Source organism: Loxodonta africana, chromosome 16 (assembly GCF_030014295.1).
Source record: "Loxodonta africana isolate mLoxAfr1 chromosome 16, mLoxAfr1.hap2, whole genome shotgun sequence".
Taxonomy (NCBI): domain Eukaryota; kingdom Metazoa; phylum Chordata; class Mammalia; order Proboscidea; family Elephantidae; genus Loxodonta; species Loxodonta africana.
Genome location: NC_087357.1, coordinates 83192739 through 83215352, shown reverse-complemented (window position 1 = coordinate 83215352; position 22614 = coordinate 83192739). Strand labels below are relative to the sequence as shown.

At 47.4% G+C, this 22614-nt stretch overlaps 2 protein-coding genes across 2 annotated transcripts in view; both read right to left on the bottom strand.

Annotated features, from left to right (window-relative positions):
* VSTM4 (V-set and transmembrane domain containing 4) overlaps window positions 1-1146 on the bottom strand; it is a 145622-nt gene extending 144476 nt beyond the window's left edge. The window contains exon 1 of the mRNA XM_023547175.2: window positions 1091-1146. Coding sequence (XP_023402943.2) covers window positions 1091-1145 — 55 coding nt within the window. The 5' untranslated portion in view covers window position 1146. The remainder of the gene's footprint in view (window positions 1-1090) is intronic.
* Window positions 1147-17636: 16490 nt separating this feature from the next.
* Window positions 17637-21480, bottom strand: FAM170B (family with sequence similarity 170 member B). Its single transcript, XM_064269107.1, has 2 exons — window positions 20692-21480; window positions 17637-18843 (listed from the first exon to the last, which is right to left on the bottom strand). The coding sequence occupies exons 1-2, from the start codon at window positions 20954-20956 to the stop codon at window positions 18101-18103; spliced, it is 1008 nt and encodes a 335-aa protein (XP_064125177.1). The 5' UTR covers window positions 20957-21480; the 3' UTR covers window positions 17637-18100.
* Between the last annotated feature and the right edge of the window lie 1134 nt (window positions 21481-22614).

The window sequence follows — 22614 nt, the reverse complement described above, 5'->3', positions numbered from 1 at the left end:
GTTCAGATCCCACTTTCCCCACTTGCAGCCTTGTGACTTAAGGTAAGTCAATCACTAGTCTGTGTCTCAGTAGTCTCATCTACAAAATGGGGATAGTAATAGCACCTACCTCAGAGGTTACTGTCAAGGTTAAATGAGCTAATATTTGTAAAACTCTTGGATATATAAACAGTTGTTCATGTCATTATTACTTTGAAGTTTTGTACTGATTATACAAGATCACGCGTCCCACATGACCCAGTAAGCACCTAGTAGAGGTGGGACGTTAGTGCTGTTATTTAACATTACAGTCATCCCAGCCAGCAAGACCCCATAGCCCTGCGGCAGCCAGCTGAGCAGGGTGCTAGGGAATACAGAGGGAAATTCTTCAGCAACTTCTGAGAGAGCAGTAAAGTCCAGTGGAAGTCATGTGGGCAGAGAGGGTACCCCTAGAGCAGGGGCTCGCCTGTCAGGGCCCCACTTAGTTCCATCGGTGATACCCTACTTCACCAAGCCTGGTCGTCCTAAAACACCCAAGAGCAAGTTCCCAGGCTCCACTTTCGGTCCAGAACAGATCCTGCCACTGGGACTCTGCCTCCTGAGCACTCTCCAACCAGAGCCCAGATGGCCTGCCAACGGTTGACGGTCCCGCCTGCTGTGGAACAAAAACAACTACTGAGGGTCGCGCGTCCCAGCTTACATCTTCCACGCCGAGGCCTGCGCACCGGGAAGGAAAGCTGGCACCGCGGAGTCTCCGCGCCAGCGCGGGCGCCCCGGGCGAGCGGAGCAGGGCCGGCAGCCGCGGAAGGTCGGCGAGTCCCCGGTGCGCCCGCGACGGCGACAGCGCCGACCCAGCCCGCGGCCGGCAGCAGGGACGAGGCCACCTGACAGCCAGGACGGGGCTGCAGGGCCTCGCTGGCCGGGCCGAGCCAGCCCCGCCGGGCCCGCGACGCCCCGCTCCACGAGCCCCCAGACGGCGCGGCCCGGCCCCCACCCTCCGCCTCGGGCCCTGGCGCAGCTCGGCCGGGTCCCCCACCGGGGCGCGGGCAGGGCAAGAGGCCGGCGACGCCACCCCGGCCCGCGCGGCCCCGCCGCCGTCGCCCCCGCTTACCCGGCGCCGGGGCCCGAGCCAGCAGCATGGCGGCCGCCAGGGCCAGGAGCCGCATCTCCCCGGCCACAGCCCGGCACAGTGACGCGGGGCAGCCAGGGGCCCTTCCTCCGCCCGCCCGGACGAGCGCGCCCCGCCCCGCCCCAGCCCCCGCCCCCTCGGGCGGCCGGCCACCGCGCCTGCCAGCGCCTCTGGGTCCCTCACCACGCCGGGGTGACGGATGACCCCCGCAGGGCAAAGCCAGGTTCCGTCCTCCCGTCCACCATGGGTGTCTCCTTCTCACCTGCCCATTTCACAGATGAGAAAACTGAGGCTCAGAGAGGTCCTCGCCAGTGCCAAATGCGATACAGCAAATGTGTAGCTGAAATGTATCTCATTACCCCTCGGGGATGGGAGTTGGGGCTGGGACGGGGGCAAAGTTGGGGAATGGGAGGTAGGAGGAAGACCTCCACTGGACCCCAGGCCTGAAGCTAGCCTGTTGGCAGATTGCTCCAGGGGCGCCTTGGTGAGCCAAGGAGCTGCTGAAAGAGGGAAGAACCCCCTTCTGCTGTCCTGACTTGGACGATGACGTCTATGATGGAGACCCTTGGAACACTGAGAGGCTCCACACGGACAAGTTCAGAGTGTGTGAAATTGATAACAGCAACAGCAAAGCCCATGAGGCGCCAGGGCTTTGGACCATGTCACTGACTCCTGGCTCTGAGAGGCAAATGTCCCCTCGAGCTGTGACACCCTGGGAGGGATCCTTCATCTCCACGTGCCTCAGCTTCCACCATCTGTGCTGTAGGAAAGTGGGTGCCTCCCTCATCATGTGGGGTGTTTAGGTTAAGTGAAAGAATTCCTGTTTATTGGGTGCTATGTTTTTTTTATGCCTGGCACATGAATGTCAGCTGTTATGATTGTTGTTAAGGCCACACAGCCAGGAAGTGGTGACAAGGCCATTCATCCCAGGGAACTCTGAGCCAATGTCTGGTCTCTTAGCCACAGTTGTAAACTTGGGGTGTCAACCTGACTGATCTCTCAGAATCCCAGGCACTTCTCCAGGGTCCCTGGGCCACATGGGGACCTGCCACCGGGGGACCCTCACATGGTACAGGGCCAACCACAGGTGGGAGGGCAGGGCCTACCCTGACCATCAGGGCAGCAGGGCTGCAGGGAGAGGCCCTGCTTCTCAGCCAGGCTGCTGAGAGGGCCTGAGAAGCCCATGGTGAGCTGGTGGCAGGTCCCTGGGTCTGATGCTGAGAACAAGAAATTTCAAGTCCTGTAGGTGGCTTTGGGGGCAAGAAGACCAGTGTGTGTGGGTGTGAGATGAGGGTGGAAGAACAGGACAGGAATAAATCCCTAGAAACCCTCAAATGCTGGGCCCAGGAGTTCGTACTTATCCCAAGGATGGTGGGTGCCACTGAAGGAGGAAGACGAGTCACCACATCCTCCAGGCATCACAGAGGGAGGGCTGCATGGGAAGGGTAGGTTTTGGGGAAGGGACTGCATTGAGCTCTGACCAAAGACCTAATGGAACATGTTGACTATTGGGGTTTGTGACTCAGCATGAGGGTGGGCTGGGAAAAATGAATGATTCCCCCTCACGCTGATATGGGCTGCCTTGAGAATGAACTCATTGCGCAAGGCCAGTTCTCTGAGACACAAGGAGGGCTGAGTACTGAGCCCTAGAAGATTCATTCCTGCCCAGGGCCCAGCATGTGATGTGGGCATCAAGGATACTTGTGGCCTTTGTCAGTGAATTTGAAAATGGAGAAGGGGAGGGGTGGAAGGAGAGAGGGAGAGGAGAGAGGAGGAAGGCAGGTTAACATTTAAGAAACAGCAGACAACCAGACAGCGATGAAAGGGGCTGACAAAAAGAGATGGGTGGGAGCCAGGAGAGAGTGGTCAGCTTTCAAACAGAGGGCATCTTATCCCCAAAGAGACAGCAACAGGAGAGGAAAGAAAAGCCCCAAACTCTCATACTAACCCAGGCCAGGAGGACAAAGGCAAGTATATGAAAAGACAGCACCTTTCTTGTGCGTGTCAGGTTTTTCTAATCAGCAGCCTTTGTGGTGCCAGGGGAAGCTGGAGGTGGGAGCAATATTCATGCCAGGACCCTGCTGTGAGAGGCATCGCCCTGCACCATCCAACACCCTTCATGCTCACCCTAGGGAACGTGCCTTGCCTGCGCTATTGCTCATCTGGTCTCCCTGCTCCACTTCTATTGTGGCCGCTCAATACTTTGAGTCAATCGATACTTTGGGTCTATGGTGGGGCAGAGCCAATTCTTGGAGAGACAGACAGTGAATTCCATCGGAGGGCAGTAATGACGTCCTAGGGGTCTTTGGAAATGTGTGGGGCATTTTTGCATGTTTCAATGATATAGGGACACAGCTGGCATTCAGTGGGCAGTGGCCAGGGATGCTAATGCCCTACAGTGCAGCGGGCAGTTCTGTACAGTGAACGACGGTCCCACACAATGACAGTCGTGCCCCCATTGAGAACAGACCCAGGATGTGCCCTGTACTCTGAAGGCTTTTGGGGATTTCTGACAAGAGGGTTTGTGAGATTCAAGAGCCACGTCCAAGTAGGAACTGGCTGCTGATTGCTTACATCAGACCCGGATCAGCCTGCTGCTTGCGCCCAGCGTGCACGTTGCTGTCTGAGCAGACATCTTCAAGCAGGGCAGCTCCCACCGACCGGCCTGCCTCTCCTCTCTGCTCGGCTTCTGCAGAGGAGTGTCATTCCCCTCTGGACACAACCAGGATTAGCTGAGGGCTGCTTCCAGCTACCCTGGACCAAGGGGGAACCAGGAAAATCAGTTAGGGCTGCCCAGGCTACCCACAAACACTGACCCCAAATAGAGCCAGCGCTGGTCAAAACAGAAACCTGCCTGATGTCCGAAGAGCCCAGGCAGCTGCTAGACCCAACCTCAGGCATCCACCAATGGCAGCCTGGTTGCTTCCCCCGGCCTTCCTCGCTGGCACAGAGGCAAGGATGCAGGGAGCGGGTCCTTGGTGTGGCATCTGGAGGAACCTCCTTCTAAGGCAGAGAAAGCACAGTTGCCCAGTAAGTTGAGGAATATTCCATCCTGCCAACACTTCTTCTCCTCTACCACCCTCCACAAACTTATACACCACTAATGGGATGCCCCATATACAGTTACTGTGGTCTGCAAACAACTGGGAGGACCCCCGTGCCCTTGGCCAAAGAATGGATGGGGTTCTTCTTCAGGGCACTTTTTACCTCTCCTTGGTACCTGCCCATCGGCAAATGTCGTCTTCATTCTGCCTTGCCACAGGCAGAGCCCCTCTCAACCAAAACTCCGAGATCTGATCCCCTTCTTTTTCATAACTGTTATCGTTACGTGTTGGCGAATCTGTTTGGACTCATAGCAACCCCAGTAACAGGGCAGAACTGCCCCACAGGGTTTTCTAGGCTGTAATCTTCACAGGAGCAGATCAGCAGGTCTTTCTCCTGAAGAGCCACGGAGTGGGTTCAACCTGCCAACCTTTTGGTTAGCAGCCTGGCACTTAACCTTTGCACCACCAAGACTCCTTTTCTTTCCCATCCTCCCACCCAAATTCATGTAAGTATTTCTATTCCCTCAGGGACTTTCTCTGCACCCGTAGCTATCTGATGAACTAATCCATGCTAACATGTGAAAAACTGATATTTTCTTAATGTATAGCCTTCCAGGGATATTATTATTCCAATACCAAAATAAAAATAAAAACCCATTGCCATCAAGTCAATTCCGACTGATAGTAACCCTACAGGACAGAGTAGAACTGCCCCACAGGATTTCCAAGGAGCAGCTGGTGGATTTGAACTGCTGACCTTCTGGTTAGCGGCTGTTATCGATTGAATTGTCTCCCCACAAAAAATGTGTGTCAACTTGGCTAGGCCATGATTCCCAGTGCTGTGTGATTGCCCGCCATTTTGTCACCTGATGTGATTTTCCTATGTGTTGTAAAGCCTACCTCTGTGATGTTAATGAGGCATAACTACAGACAGTTATGTTAATGAGGCAGGACTCAATCTACAAGATTAGGTTGTGTCTTGAATCAATCTCTTCTGAGATATAAAAGAGAGAAGTGAGCGGAGAGAGGAGTGGGACTTCGTGCGGCCAGGAGAGACGTACCAAGAGCACAGCGAGTCCTTTGGATCCAGGGCCCCTGCACAGAGAGGCTCCTAGACAGGAAAGAGTGATGATAAGGAACTTCCCCCAGAGCTGGCACCCTGAATCGGACTTCTAGCCTACTGGACTGTGAGAAGATAAATTTCTCTCTGTTGGGGCCGTCCACTTGTGGTGTTTCTGTTACACCTGCCGCCAGACGCTGGGTGTAAGTCACCTCTGTTAGTTGCCCTCGAGTCAGCTCCAACTCATGGCGACCTTGCAGGTAACAGATGCAACATGGCCTGGTCCTGCATCATCTTCAGGACCCTTCCGTCCTAGGAGACTCGTCTCCCGGCACTATATCAGACAATATTCTGTTGTGATCCATAAGGTTTTCGACAGCTAATTTCCTGAAGCAGATCACCGGGCCTTTCTCCCTAGTCTGCCTTAGTCTTAGTCTGGAAGTTCCACTGAAACCCGTCTACCAGGGGTGACCCTGCTGGTATTTGAAGTACTGGTGGCATGGCTTCCAGCATAACAGCAACAGACCAGCCTCCACAGTACTACAAACTGATTGAGGGGAAAAGCAGTGGTTAAAAGCCCATGGAATGAGTGAGGGATGTTCCAGGTGAGTGCTCCCAAAGAGGAGTCCTAGAAGCGTACCTAGGCTGCTAAAAGCTCTCCAGTGGAATTTTTAAAACTTTAGGGAGACTTAAAAGAAAATCAAACACACACACACACGGATTACATGGATAAGCACCTTAAAAACAGCTAGGGCCACCTGATTCCAGTGTCCTTGCTTGCCTTTATGTTGGCAAGCATGGTGACGTCACGTGGTATTACTTACACGTCCACGCTGGGCAGTCATATCATCTTGTCCCCTGGAGGTGAGGACCCATCACCCCCAGAAGAATCTCTGTTGCTTTAAATCCAATAATTTCCAGTTAATTATCTTGGGCTTTCAAGGTAAATACATTGTCTTTTTCTGAAAATGAAAAGTTTCTGTCCTTTATGATATTTTAGATAACATTTCTGTCTCGTGTCTTATTGCACTGGCTGCAACTGTCAGAACAACGTTAAAGGTTGCAATAGTGATGTCTTCTATCTGATTTCAGCAATAACAATTGTAGATTTTTTGCTGTTTGGTTTGAGATATTTATATCATCTAAAGAATATTTTTTCTTAGTGTCTAAAGAATGTATAACAAGAATGGTTATTATATTTTAAAGAATATTTTTTCTTAGTGTCTAAAGAGTGTATAACAAGAATGGTTATTATATTTTAAAGAATATTTTTTCTTAGTGTCTAAAGAATGTATAACAAGAATGGTTATTATATTTTATTACATGTCTGTTATTTAATTGAATATAATTCAGATGCCATAAAATACAGCCTTTAAAGTGTGGGATTCAGGGGTTGTTAGTATATTCACAGAGCTGTGCGCCATCAGCACTGTCTAATTCCAGATTGTTTTCATCTCCCCAGACAGAAACCCTGCACCCGTTACCAGTCGCTCTCTACCCCCTCCGCCCAGCTTCTGGCGACCATTCGACCGTTCGTCTACTTTCTGGCTCTGCATTTGCTTATTCTGGGCATTTCTTATAGATGGAATGATACAATCTGTGGCCTTTTGTGTCTGGCTTCTTTCACTTAGCATAATGTTTTCAAGGTTCATCCATGTTGGCAGTTTGGTTTTATAAACCCCGAGATCAACAATTACATAAAATTAAGGTTGCTAGTTTTATTGCTCTTGTAACTGTGTTTGTATTTAATTTATAAATTTCTTTTTGCTTTGCAGTTGTAAAGCAACTATAAACTGGAGGCATTTTTACCCAATTTGATGTTTGTGTTAATTAAGTAATCTCAGGCAGCATAACTTACCAGCTGTGTCGGCATATTCTTTGCCTTTGAAAAGGACGGTACTTCAGTTTACAAAACAGCACTGTGAAGATTTCACACTCTTCTTTTAAGACAGAGGCCCTGGGTGTTGCCAACGGTTACCTCACTCAGCTGCTGACCAAAAGTCTAGAGGCTGAAGCCCACACAGAGGCAGCTCGGAAGAAAAATGTGGCTATTACCTCCCGGAAAAACAGCCACTGAAAAATCTGAGTCTGAGTGGACTCCGCGGCTACTGGTTTTCTCCTAAGGCAGGTGGTAGCTGGACTCTGTGGCTCCTGAGTGTGTGCGAGGACGGGGAGCAGGGAGTCCCGAAGAGGCACGGAAACAAGCCCTGGGGGTTGTGTGCTCTGCCCCTAGCTAGGTATCAGCACAGCCCAGTGCACAGCAGCACACAACACACACACACACACACACACACGTGCACACTTGATCTGGCTTCTGCTGCCCCACTTTGAGCTCTAGACATGGGATTTTCATGAATCTTTCTGTTTCTTTTTGCCCAGTACATCCAGGTCCTAGTCATCCAGATGCCCGGCTCATTTCCCACCGTGGACCTTCAGGTCAGTCTCACTGAGAGTGGAAGCACTGTTAGCTTAAAAGAGAACCCATTGCAATAGTGCTCTCTCAACCAGCCCCCACTCCACCACACACACATCAGATTCCTTCGGAAAACTCCTGAGAGGTGACTACAGTGCTCTGAGTGCTCGAGGCCAATAAGCCACCTTGTTTGCCACAAATCAGCTGTGTGTTCCCAAATGCATTTACGGCATCCCATTCATTTGAATCAACAAATATTTATTAAGCACTTACTATGTAAAAAAAATGTGCTTGGCACAGTTCTCAGCTCTGAGGACACACAGTGAACTAATCAGATAAAAAAAAATCCGCCCTCATGGAACTTGTTACTAAATTATGTGATTTAATGAAATAATGTGTAAATTGATAGCATACCAATGTGAGAACAAAGTTGTTCCCATGAACACTAAATCAAATTATTTGGAAATAGTTAAAGGTTAGAAACGAACAAACAAAAAACTATTAAATCAGTGTAAGGACTAGGGAAGGAGGACATAAAAATCTCGGCGTCCCACTCAGATTCTTTCTCCAAGTGAAGGAATGCGATTGAAAACCCGTAAACAATCACAATGGGCACGGCTCATGCCAGGTGGATGCCTGGGACTCCAAACTGCAACCTGCACTTAAAGCAAGGGGTTTGGCCCTAACACAAAAGATATACATCAATGTTTTTAAATTAAAATAAAATGTCTAATATTTTTTAAAATAATTTTTGCTTCAACTGATTTTCCAGTTAACCAACCAACTACAGCTTCCTCTGTCCTGACACTGAAAATGCCTTCCAGAGGGAGGGGAGCCTCCCCAGGCTGCGATTCACCCAAGCTGGAGGCCTTGCCTTACCAGGACCCCTGACCAGGAAACGTGGTCCACCTGAGTCTTCCTGGCTGCGCCTTCCTGCTCTGGCTTACCTTTGTCATCACCCACTACTGAGCCCCTCAGAGACGAAAGGACAGTCAGGACTCTGCCCTCTTTGACAGGACACTCAACTTCCCCTACAAGCCTCCTGCCTGAGCCCCCTTTTTGATGCCTGGTTCCCTGTCATTGTGTACTAAGGTCACCCCTAACATCTGCCATTTCTCTGTTTTCCCCTCTAACTCTCTTCTTCAACTTCATCCGATCTATCCCTCACCCCCCTTTAACTCTTTTTATCCTTGAGCGGCCCTGTTGACATGATCTCATTTTCATTCTCTGCTTCCTAGTCTTTACCCTTTCTCTCACCTGAGTTCCCTTGTGTTGGCATCAGCAGAATTGGCACTACCGTGAGTCTCTCTTAAGATCTCACTTACAGCTTATAACCTTGTGAAAAAAGAGAAATGCCTCTAAAGGGGCTTTGTAATTTAACAATTTTGAGTTGGCAGGATCCTTATTTGTTATTAAGTTCCCTTAAAACTAATCAGAACTAATTAGATTCTGAAAGACCAGGAGATGAAAACGTCAAGAGCTAGGTTCTCAAAATGTGCTCTGTAGACCACAAATGTGGACCATGAAGGCACCCAAAATTACTTCTAGCCTGAGGTAATGTTTAAGTAAATGTTTTATTGCTTTTTTATTATGAAAGTCATACTTGCTCAATATAGAAAATTTAGAATATAATGCAAATTCTAGAAAAATAAAAATTCATCAATAACTATCAGAAATGATCACTTTTGACATTTCATTGCACTTGCAACATTTTCATGAATATCTCTTTATTTACTGAAGGGAATATTTTTCATTTTATTAACTAACTGGTTATATTTACTATACAAGGAGGAGCCCGGCTTGCTCAGTGGTTAAGAGCTACAGCTGCTGACTAAAAGGTTGGCAGTTCGAATCCACCAGCTGCTCCTTGGAAACCCTATGGGGCAGTTCTGCTCTGTCCTATAGGGTCACTATGGGTCGGAATCTACTCAACGGCAATGGGTTTAATACACGAGGAAGCTTTTGATATCTGATTTCTCAATTCTTTGACTACCTATTTTTTCACTAATTTTCAGTTAATTCTCTTGGGCTTTCAAGGTAAATTATAATTTTCTGTCCTTCATAATATTATATATGCCATTTTTGTTTCATGTCTATTGCAGAGTTGTAACTTCCAGAATAATGTTAAATAAAAATTGTAATAAATTACATCATTTATGTGATTTCAATGAAAACATTCATAGACTTTTTGCTGTTTGGTTTGAGATAAATATTCTACATCATCTTAAGAATATTTTTTCTTAGCATAACGTTTTCAGGGTTCATTCGTAGTGCAGCACGTATCAGTAGGCCATTCCTTTTTATGGTTGGGCAAATTCCACACGTTGTTTTTCCATTCATCTCTTGATGAACATGCTAGTTGTTTTTACTCCTGGGCTGTTATGAATACTGCTACTATGAATACTTGTGTACAAGTTTTTGTGGAGACGTAAGTGTTCAATTCCAGAATTGCTGGACCATTTGGGAACTCTAGGTTTAAATTTTTGAGGAACCGTTGTTGTTGCGTGATGTCGAGTCATTTCTGACTCATAGTGACCCTACAGGACAGAACAGAGCTGACCTGTAGGATTTCCCAGGCTTTATGGGAGCAAATCATCAGGTCCTTACTCCGGTGGAGCCGCTGGTAGGTTCAAACCGCTAACCTTTTGGTTAGCAGCCAAGCGCATAACCATTGCGTTAGGAAGAGCTACCACACTTTTTCCAAAGTGGCTGTACCGTTTTACATTCCCACCTAATTTCATAAGGGTTCCAATTTCTCCATATCCTCACCAACATTTATCATTGTCCATCTCTTTGATTATAGCTATCCTAGTGGGTGTGCTGGGTAGTGGGTGTGAAGTAGAATCTCTTCGTGGTTTTGATTTGCAATTCCCTAATAACTAATGATGTGCTTATTGGCCATTTATATATCTTCTTGGAGAAATGCCTATTCAAATCCTTTGCCCATTTTTTATTGGGTTATTTATCTTTTTATAGTTGAATTATAATAACTCTTTACATATTCAGGATACTAGGTCTTTATCAGATATGACTTGCAAGCATTTTCTCTCATCCTGTGGGTGATCTTTTCACTTTCTTGATAGTGTCCTTTGATGTACAAGTTTTTAATTTTGGTGGAATCTGATTTACCTATTTTTTTCTTTGTGCTTTTTGGCATCCTAAGAGCATGGCCTAAGGCCATGAAGTTCTACCCGTATGTTAACTTCTAAGAGTTTTATGATTTTAATTCTTATGTTTAGGGCAGTGATCTGTTTTGAGTTATTTTTTGTATATGACGTGAGCTATGGGCCCAACTTCACTCTTTGCCATGTGGATGTCTAGTTGTCCCAGCACCATTTGTTAAAAAGATTATTCTTTTCCATTGAATTGTCTTGGCACCCTTGTCAAAAACCAATTGACCATAAATGTATGGGTTTATTTCTGAACGTTACATGTCTTTTTCATATCTATTGAGATAAAAATAGTCATGACATTTTTCTTTTGTATGAAGTATTCCTTCCTAAAATAAAACAAATTTTGAATTATCTTTACAGTCATGAGATCAACCCAAGTCAGTCACGGTGAATTGTCCTTTTAATGCTCTGTTGAGTTTGACTGGCCCTTCTTTTGTTTTTATAAGTAGACTGGCGTATTGTTTGCTTTCTTAGTGCCATCTTTATCAGGTGTTGTTTTCAGGTTTATGTGTTGTTGTTGTACGCTACCAAGTCGATTTCGACTCAAAGCAACCCAACCCTATAGGACAGAGTAGAATTGCCCCCTACGGTTTCCAAGGCTGTAAATCTTTAAGGAAGCAGACTGCCACATCTTTCTCCCATGGAGCAGCTGGTGTGTTCAGACCCCTGACCTTTTGGTGAGCAGCTGAGCGCTGTACCACCAGGGCTCCTCAGGTTTACGTAAATTTCATTAAATGAATTTCATCTTTCCCTATGTTCTAGAATTACAAAGTAAAAGGGCCTAAAGCGGTTCAAGGTCTAAAAATTTCAAGTTCACTGAACTGTCTGGAAGAGTTCCCCTTACTCACCTTGATGGTAGCCTTATCTGTGGAGGTCCTGGGTCTCTGCATATTGAATGTTTAAACTTCTAATTTGCGTGCTTAACTCAATTGAGTGTACATTGTGTTTTAAAAACAAATCATGAGAGACTGACTTGAGTTGTAAACTTTCACTTAAAGCACAATAAAAACAAAACAAAAAACAAATCACTACCTCAAAAACAATTGTATCTCCTTTTCTCCCATCCATGTCAGCTGAGGTTATTCTTTACACTAAAAGTTTGCTTACCCACGGTTGTTGTCTTTCATTTGTCCTGAATTCCCATTATCTTCCTCCCGGTATTTAGCTGCTGCTGCTAGTTAAAAGACAATACAGGCTGTGGAGTTGCCGTGTTTGCTTTTCTGGACACCGGCACTGGTCTGGACAGTAAAGTGTTGCTTCTCGGGGTGATGGTTAGAGCAGAGGCCTGGAGTCAGGTTGCTTGGCCCAGCTGTACAGACTTCACAAGTTCTTAACTTACCTATTAAAAGGGCTCGTAAGAAAGGATTCAAGGTTGGATCATGGGAAGCCTTACACAATTTAATATTCATAAAGTATGTAGAACAGTGCATGGTCCTACATGAGTTTACAACACAAATACACTTGTTTAAAGGCCTAAAATTCCAGAGCTGAGTGTCATTCTTCACTTTGATTTTTCTCACACTGCTTTTTTTTTTTTAATCGTGGTAACAAAACATTAGCCATTACAACAATCTTCACCCGTACAGTTCAGTGGCACCATGTTCATCAAGTTGTTCAAACATATCCTTATCCATTCCCAATTTTTTTCTTCCTTTTTCTTATTATTATGCTTTAAATGAAGGTTTACAGAACAAACTAGCTTCTCATTAAACAATACACATATTGTTTTGTGACACTGGTTACCAACCCCAGGACATGGCAACACTCTCCCTTCTCGACCTTGGGTTCCCTATTTCCAGCTTTCCTGTTCCCTCCTCCCCTCTAGTCCTTGCTCCTGGACTGGTGTGCCCCTTTAGTCTCATTTTGTTTTATGAGCCTGTCTAATCTTTGGCCAAAGGGTGAACCTCAGGAGTGACTTCACTAATGAGCTAAAAAGGTGTCCGGGACCATACTCTCGGGATTTCTCCTCACACTGCTTTTTAAACTAAAAAATTTTCCACCTCATCTAGTGGTCACTGATTTTGGCTCGATAGCTTCCCCTCCCTTTTGATGGTCCTTGGATTCTATCTGCCTAATGAGCTGCCTCAATAGGGACCTACCAGACACCAGGTCGGTCTTCTGAGAAGAGCCCAACAATGTCTGGGCCATTTTCCCATCTTTTTTGTATTCCTACAGATCCTCTGGTCCCTTTTACAGTGAATGAGCAAAGTATGTGACCTCTGATATCTCTTGAAAATGCTGATAAGATGCCAGCTCCACAGCTGATATCCATTCTGAGATGACCTCCAGGCTTCATGCCACACTTGAACCAGAAGAGGGAATGCAGTCAACATGAAGCCCACTTGAAAAACCATGGCTGTAGTTAACCACACATAAGCAGGTGGCCATATGTCTTTACTTCCATCCTAGTTACCACTCTTCCAGGCCCCAGATCTTTATAACTAGCTCCCATCTGAATATTTCCATTATAAACTCAACATGTTCAAAAGTGGACTGATCGGCTTCCCAGCAAATCTTCCCCTTCTTTGGCATTCCCCCATCTGCAAATGGCACCTCAGGAAGAAACCAGGAAGTCGTCTGAACACTTATACTCCAGCCACCCTCATCAAACACTTGCTGAAATCTATGGTGTCTATCTCCTGACTCTTCCTTGACTTCATTCCTTCTCTGTGAGGTTCTCTCTACTCCGTCCTTGGCTGTACTTGCAAGAGTGGCCTTTAATGAATATAAATCTGACTTTATTAACAGTCTTCAAGAGCTATTCGTAGTTTTTAAGAACAAAAAAATTCAAACTCCATAATTTTGTCTCCAAAGGCCTTTTGACCATTTCTCAGCCTGATATTCACCTGGAGTTTCTCATCTGGTATAACAGAGAACACAAAGCTGCCCTCTTCAAGGGCTGGCTTCCACACATCCACTCAGGATTCAGCCCTCTCTCCTCTCCTTTGATCATCCCCATTTTTTTCTCGCATTATCAGCCTTTCCTTCTCTATTGGATCATTCCCATTGGCTTATAAACTTGCTCTCTGTCTCATCTTTATTTGGGTTTCCTTTTACCCAGCTACAGCCATCATCGCTGTCTTTTGAGCACATTTGCCAGCAGAGTTGTCCGAGGCTCATCTCGGGCAGTTCATCTGGTGTCCGGCACTGACTTGTGCCCTTCTGGCCTCTGCCCCAGTCACCCATCCAGACTACTCTTATCAGAGACGCCATCACCTCCATGTCGCAAAATGAATAGAAACAATTTCGTCCTCTGCTCTTTCCACTGCTCCTTAGCATTTTAACACTGTTCTCCATTCCTTCTCAAAATGACCTCTTTTCTTAGTTTTGGAGACTCCAAAAAACTCTTAAGAAAACTGCTTATTCGGAAAATCCCTAAGAACCACCACCCCCCCCAACACCACCCATTTTCTCTTTGTCTCACAGGTGGCACTCTTTCTATGTCTAAGTGCTAATAGTTGGAGTACCCCAGGACCAGGCCTCACCTCTTCTCTCATCTTTACCCCAGGTCCCTAGTTGACTATCATGGCTTTAAATACGGTACCATCCATGTGCTATTAACCTCCTAAGTTGTTTCCAACCCAGACTTGGCCTTCTGAGTTCTCAATTGTAAACCACTTCCAACTTGACATCCTTACTTGGATGCACTGTTAGCACTTAACTTTAACCATGTCCTAACACCTCTATTACCCATGCTCCCAGAACTTATGCTTGTACATGCACCTGCAAGTGTGCATGCTTACACACACACATACACACACGCACCTGATCTTCCTTCAATGCTCTCCACAGCAGTTACTGCACAGCTAGCCACCTATGTGTTCCTCTAGGAACCTGGGAGGCCACCTGGATAACCTCCTTACTCCCACCCCACCTCCACCATTACCAAGTCCTTTGCATTCTATTCCCCAAATGATATCTTGAATGCCTCCACTCCTCTTCTTCTTGCCTTGTCACTAGTCTTATCCAAACCACCACTGTGTCTTGCTTAGATCTCTGTAGACTCCTAACTGATCTGCACTTCTTCCTTTCTTCTCCTGCCATAGCCCTATAGTCCACGTCACAGCCAGAGTGAGCTTTTTTAAGACACAAGTCTGATCCTGTCACTTCTTTTCTTAAAACCATCTTCACTTAGAATGAGGTGCGTGCTAAGGCAAGATGGTTAGAGAAGGTCTCTTTGAAGAAGTGACATTTATGCTGAGACCTCAGAGATGAATAGGGATTAGCCAGAAGAGTGACAGAGAAGAGCTGAGTTCCACTACGAGGAGAGAGCAGGTGCAAAGGCCTTGAGATATGAAAGAGCTTAGGGTATTTAAGGAAAGAAGGAAAGCCAATGTGACCAGAGCATAACGAGGCAAGCAGGGAACACTAAGAGCTGATGAGGGAGAAGGTAGCAGAGGCTGGACCATGCAGGGCCCTGTAGGTCATGACGCAGCATTTATTCTTAGACATTTATCTCTAAGTTCGTATTTTTTATGTCAGTCATTTTTAATATATATACACATACTCTATTTTCACCCAGTAGCCCTGGTGGTACAATGGTTAAAGCTCTTGGCTGCTAACTGAAAGATCAGTGGTTTGAACTCACCAGCTGCTCTTCAGGGGGAAGATGAGACAGTCAGTCTGCTTCTGTAAAGATTTACAGCCTTGGGAACCCTATGGAACAGTTCTACCCTGCCCTCTATGGTTGCTGTGAGTCGCAATTGACTCGACCACAAGGAGTATTTTCACTCACTGGCCATAAGCTCCACAGAGCAGCATCCAGGTCTGTTTTGTTCACTTTTTTTTTTTCATCGTGTTTTAGATAAAGGTTTACCAAGTAAATTAGTTTCTCATTAAACAATTAATACACATATTGTTTTGTGACATTGGTTGCCAATTTCACGATGTGTCAGCACTCTCCCTTTCTCAACCTTGGGTTCCCCATTACTAGCTTTCCTGTCCCCTCCTGCCTTCTTGTCCTCACCCCTGGGTTGCTGTGCCCCTTTAGTCTGGTTTTGTTTTATGGGCCTGTCTAATCTTTGAACCTCAAGAGTGACTTCAGTACTGAGCTGAAAGGGTGTCCGGGGGCCATACTACTGGGGCCTCTCCAGCCTCTGTCAAACCACTAAGATGTGTGTGTGTGTGTGTGTGTGTGTGTGTGTGTGAATTTTGTTCTGCATTTTTCTCCAGCTCTGTCTGGCACCCTGTATTGTGATCCCTGTCAAAGCAATTGGTGATGGTAGCTGGGCACCATCTAGTTTCGTTGGACTCAGTCTGGTAAAGGTCTTGGGAGTTGTGGTCCATTAGTCCTTTGGACTAATCTTTCTCTTGTGTCTTTGGTTTTCTTCATTCTACCTTGGTCCACATGGGGTGGGACCAGTGGAGTATCTTAGATGGCTGCTCACATGCTTTTAAGACCCCAGATGCTATTCACCAAAGCAGAATGGAGAACATTTTCTTCATAAACTACGCTATGCCAATTCAGCTAGATGTTCCCCGAGACCATGGTCCCCAGCCCTCAGTCGAGTAATTCAGTCCCTCAGGGAGTTTGGATGTGTCTATACAGCTTCCATGACCTTGGCTTGGTCTAGTTGTACTGGCTTCCCCAGTTTTGTGTACTGTCTTACCTTTCACCAAAGTTACCACTTATTCATTGTCTATTAGTGTTTTTCCCTCCCTACCCCTTCTTTGTAACCACCAAAGATTGTTTCTTTTTGTGTGTAAACCTTTTCATGAATTTGTATAGGAGTGGTCTCATATTTGTCCTTTAGTGATTCACTTATTTCACTCAGCATACTGTCCTCTAGATTCATCCATGTTGTATTCCATTGTGTGTATGTTGTTTTCTTCACTTTTACCGCGCCCCCCCCCCATGCTTTGTACAGTGCCTGGCACATAAAACCAAAACTCATTGTCATCAAGTTGATTCCAACTCATAGCAACCCTATAAGACAGAGTAGAACTGATCCTTAGAGTTTCCAAGGAGCACCTGGTGGATTTGAACTGCCGACCCTTTGGTTAGCAGCCGTAGCTCTTAACCACTACGCCACCAGGGTTTCCACCTGGCACATAGAAACCCAGTGCTGTCAAGTCAATTCCGACTCATAGCGACCCTACAGGACAGAGTAGAACTGCCCCATAGAGTTTCCAAGGCGCACCTGGTGGATTGGAACTGCCGACCCTTTGGTTAGCAGCCATAGCTCTTAACCACTTCGCCACCAGGGTTTCCACCTGGCACATAGTATATTTGTTGCTTGCATGAGGGCATATATGTTTCCATCATTCCAGCCAGATCAAGCGGCTGGCGACTCCTCAGACATGGCCTTTTCTGAAAGCCTCAATCAGCTCAGGGGTTTTCAGCCACGGGTGATTTTGTACACACCCCTCCCCCGCCCCCAGAGACCTTCGTTAATGTCTAGAGACTTCATTGGTTGTCACAACTGGAGGGGGAGATCCTACTGGGGAACAGAATATGCCCCTTACAACAAAGAATCATTCAGCCCAAAATGTCAGTAGTGTCAATGTTGAGACACTTTGGTCTAGCTAATTCTACCCGTCCTTCAAGTCCTCTGTGAGCCTCGCCCCCTCCAGAAAGCTTGGGTGAAGAGCTCCTCCTCTGGGTCCCCAAACTTCTTCATGTGATTTACCCCCTTGCCTTGCAATGGCTTGTCCTAGTTGTCTCTCACCGGAACAGCTGAGGGTAGTGTGTCTAACACACGGTGCACCTCCACGTCTTTTACTGAGTGGTGCAGCCTCCCTGAGCTGGAGGGAGGTAACGTGCTTCTGTGACACACTGAGACAGCAATATGATATGGGTGCAACCTCACAGCATGGTTGATTCAATTAGCCACTGTGTCAAAGTTTGAGTTATTCAACTTTAATCCCACTAGCACTATGACAGAACTAGGGCATTAGGAAGGATTCCTAATGATGAAGACAATAGGGCGAAAGCTTCCTGTGTGATCAGCTTTCCTTCGGGTCTTGCTGATTATCCAGCAAGTGCAGAGTCTCTAGATCACCAGCAAAAATAAACACCCATGAGGCCTCCCACTTGTGCCTTCCGGGTACGGTGACCACCACTGGAGAGCTGGAAGCCCTCTTCTCTGCACCCAAGTTTTGGAATAGACTGGCTGCGACAGTGTGCCTGTGGGAGGGCTCCATCCCCCTCTTCTCTAACGGTGCTCCTTCTCTGCACCCACTGGTGGCCTTCCCCCACGGCCTGTGGGCCTCTCTCCCTGCCCTGGTGGCTCTGGTCCTCTGCGGGGGAAGGAGCACCCCGGCGCTGGAGGTGAGAGCAGGACTGGGAACGTGACCTCCAGCTCACTGCTCCTGCTGTGACTGGGGCACTCTGCCGTGGGCCTTAGAACGTTCGCTGCTGTCCGAGGGGTCCTGTTCCCCCTCCTCCGCCTGCTGGTCGTGACCTTGTTCCCGAGCCCGCCTTCTCTCCAGCATCTCCTCGAAAAAAACCTGGCAGCTGAAGCCCTCTTTGACGCCGTGCTGGACATGCTCCAGCAGCGCCTCCAGCGTGGGGAAGACCCGGCAGCAGGCGACGCAGCGCAGCCCATAGTCGGTGGTGACCAGCCAGTCCGGGGGGTCCCGCAGCTCCTGGAGGCGGCAGTCCAGCGGCCCCAGCAGCTCCGACTCCTCCGGCTGCGGGCAGCGGTTCTTGCTGGCTTCCAGGTCCCAGCGCAGGTCCGTGTTGGAAGCCATCTCGAAGGAGGACCCTTTCCTCCTTTGCCTCTTAATGAATTCGGCTTCATAAAGGCGGGGCTTGGTGCTGACCGGCCCGAAGCCGGCCTCGGTCTCCCAGGCCACGGCCACGCCGCGCACGGTCTGCACGTGGGTGTAGAAGGCGCACGCGCTCTGCGGGACCCCACCCTCCTGCTCGAACCTGCCGGAGCAGCAGGACTGGTACTGGGAGTAGGACTGGTACTCGGAGGAGGACTGTGACGGAGGGGTGCTGCTCCAGCTCAGCGCCCCCAGAGCCCTGGAGGAGAAGTAGAGGTCCCTGTCGTGGGGAACAGCAGGCCCGGGCCGAGGAGACTCCTCCCTCTTCATGGTCCCTGAGAAGGAAGGACATTTTCATCAGTGTCCCTAAGGGAACAAGTGCCACCGCCTACCTTCCCTTTCTTCTTTAGGAGCCAAGGACCCGGACAGGAGCCCCTGGGCAGCTAGCACCGCTCCCCGGCCCTGTTCGTTATAAAACGTGGAGAGCAGCGGTGCCTGCCTCCTAGAGTGGCTGTAGGGGTCCCACAGTGAATGCGTGGCTGGCGCAAACCGTTAAGGTGCCTGGCTGCTAACCGAAAGGTTGGAGGTATGACTCCACTCGGAGGCGCCTCTGAGGAAAGGCATGGAGATCAATTCTGAAAAACCAGCCACTGAAAACCCTCTGGACATACATGGGGTCACCATGAGTTGGAGCTGACTGATAGCAACTGGTAAAAATCACCAAAAAATAGAAGACATCCCAGAAGGACACCAACTGGCAGGTAAACCAGGTCAAACCTGTTGCTGTCCCGTCGATTCCATCCCATAGCAACCCTACAGGACAGAGCAGAACTTCCCCATGGCGCTTCCAAGGTGGTGATTTTCACCAGAGCCGAGCTTTCAGTTAGCAGCTGAGCGCTTACCCACTGTGCCACCAGGGCTCCTTAACTGGTGAATAGATAAACACATTGTAACACATCCATACAAGGCAATGCTGTTCATCAGTAAAAAAGAATAAACTACCGATGCGTGCTACAATGTGGCAAAATCTCAAACGCATTGTGCTGAATCAAAGAAGCCAGATTATAAAGACCTCATACCACACTGCGCGTAAATCCCGTTTTTTGGGACATCTTGTCATTGGTAATACGTACTACATACAGTGTTAAAGTATATCAGTAAGACACCCCCAAAGACAAATAAAGATCAAATTTATAAAGATACTGATAATAAAAGACAACAATAATGAAAAAAATGAGGTATTTGAATTATGTCAGAACCAATTTACGATGGAATCGTCTGGGGCAGAACCCCACCGTCAACGTGGAGCAACCTGTATGTCTCATTTAGATGACATTCCAGAAGAGGCACAACTACAGGGACAGAAAACAGATCAGCGGTGTCTAGAACTGGGGACAGGCAGGGAACTGACTGCAGAGGGGCACAAGGGAAGTTCGGGGAAGCCACAAAAATGTTCTTATAAATAATTGTGATGGTTATATGAAGTTATACATCTTTCAAAAGTCATCAAGATGTGCTGTTAAAATTGCCAGAGCTGTATGTAAGCCAATCAGAAACAAGCAAGGCGTGGAAAGGGTGAGCCCCCCACACTGTGATGTGTCTGCGTAACCCTCCCTGGGATTGCCATGTCCTTGAACACTCTTTGTGCCCCAGTCACCATGTCTTAACTCAATGTCAGAACAACCCTAAGAAATTGCATTGTTTTTATTTCCATTTAACAGAGCAGGAAGCTGAGGCAAGTTTAAGCGCCTGGTGGAGCCAGAGCTGGCGCCGGGCCCTGGCCTCAAGAGCCTGAGTTACCCTTAAGGGCTGTCTTACGGCTCCTTCCTACCAACCTTCACAGTGATGCCCTAGTTTAACTTTAATACATTTATCTTAAAGGAATTTTTATATCACTGCTGAAATCACAGGATTGGTATGTTAATTCTGTTTTTTTCTAATACATGCATAGTCTAAATACATAATTATTAATATTTCACATTTTCATCCACATACCTTCTGAAATCACCTTATATGCTCATAACCACAACCTAGATCATTACAAGCATCCCATAGCTAATTTCCTTTGCCCTACCATCTGTTTTTATGGCCAACACTTCAGTAGCAGCGTCAGGAGCAACCTGGCAGCTCCCCGCCAGGTCCTCACTCCTTGCTGCACCCTACATTCCTTCCCTTCAACCCACCTGGCCAACACACCTCCTCACTTTCCACGGTAGACTCAGGGCTGACCAAGCTGAGAGTGGCTCCATCTGATGGTGACTGCTGTCCTGTGTGGTCCACGAAGAGGCGTTTCATGATTTGAAACCCGCACCCAAGGGTCCAGCAGTGCTCCAACTGTCTGGTGAGAGTTTGTTTGGGCGGTGCTGAAGCCCTCCAGGTGGCCCCTGCCTGAGTGGCTGCTGGGCTCCTCATGGTTACTAGGATCCTGGAATCATTCTGTGACCTCATCAGTGACACTGACCGATTCTGTGACCTGTGGCAAGGACAGAGGGACCCAGCCAGGGTGCCAGCAGAGGGTTCTTACCATGGTCTCATCGTCCACTTGGGGCCTTTTCTGCTTTGTGTATGATGGGGGACCTGCAGAAACACAGAACATACAGACACACACTCAGATACTTATACACATGCACACACACAAACTCACACACAGACTCTTATCCACACATATACTCACACAGACACACACACATATACTCACACAGGTTTGTAATCGCTCAGACACGCATACACATAAGTGCACGTAAACACACACATACGCGTAATCATGTACAAAGATAATTAACATAAACACCCATTTAAACACACACAGACACATACACGTAAAAACACACATCCACAGTTAACGTACATAAGCATAGCCACCCACATTCACACAGACACACACCTACACACAAACTAACACACAGATTCACTCAACCACACATAGACATATAGTCATAAACCAGTATCATAAGGAGCCTACTTTCCACTGTGCAAATTGGGGGTGCAGCAGACTGACTAGTGTCCCCAAAAAAGATATGTGCAAGTCCTAACCCTGGTACCTGTGCATGTGGCCTTGTTCGGAAGTAAGGTCTTTGCAGGTGCAGTTGAGCTAAGGATCTTGAGATGATACTGGACTTGGGGTGGGCCTTAAACACAGCGACTGGGGTCCTTATCAGAAAAGGAGAGGATACAAAGACACAGAGGGAAGACGGCCACATGAAGACAGAGGCAGAGACTGAAGTGCTGCTGGCACAAGCCAGGGACTTCAGGAGCCACCAAAAGCTAGAAGAAGCTAGGGGAGATTTTCTCCTCGAGTCTTTGGAGGGAGAATGGCTGTGACGACATCTTGTTTTCATGCTCCTGGCTTCCAGAACTTTGGGAAAATAAGTTTCTGTTGTTTTTAAGCGACCAAGTTTGTGGTACTCTGTTAGGACAGACAGGGAACATACACATTTTGGTACTGGGAAGTGGGGGTACTGCTGTAGCAAATAGCTAAAAATGTGGAAGTGGCTTTGGAATTGGGCAATGCGTGGGAGCTGGAAGAATTTTGAAGTGCTCAATAGAAAACCCTAGATTGCCTTAAAGAGACAATTGGTAAAAATATGGACACGGACGGTAATTCTGGCGAGGGCTCAGATGGAGCAAGCACGGCATAGACAGCTTTGATGGTCTTGGGGAACACGCGTGTGGTTTTGAACAGAACGTTGCTAGAGACAGGAGCATTAAAGGTGCTTCTGATAAGGCCTCAGGTGGAAATGAGGAGCATGTTATTGGAAGCTGGAGGAAAGACAATCCTTGCTAAAACGTGGCAGAAAACTTGGCTAAATTGTGTTCTACAGCTGAATGAAAAACAGAACTGTAAGCAGTGAACTCAGATATTTAGCTGAAGAGATTTCCAAGCAAAGTGGTAAAGGTCCGGCCTGGTTTCTCCTTGTTGCTTATAATAAATTGCAAAAAGAAGGATTAGATAGGGCTGGGACAGATTGTAGGAGTCCCTTACTGCTCTTGGCTACTAAGGTTGGAGGTTCAAGCCCACCCAGAGATACCTCGAAAGAATGGCCTGGAGATCCAGTACTTCCCCAAAATCAGCCATTAAAAATGCTATGAGGGCCCTGGTGGCACAG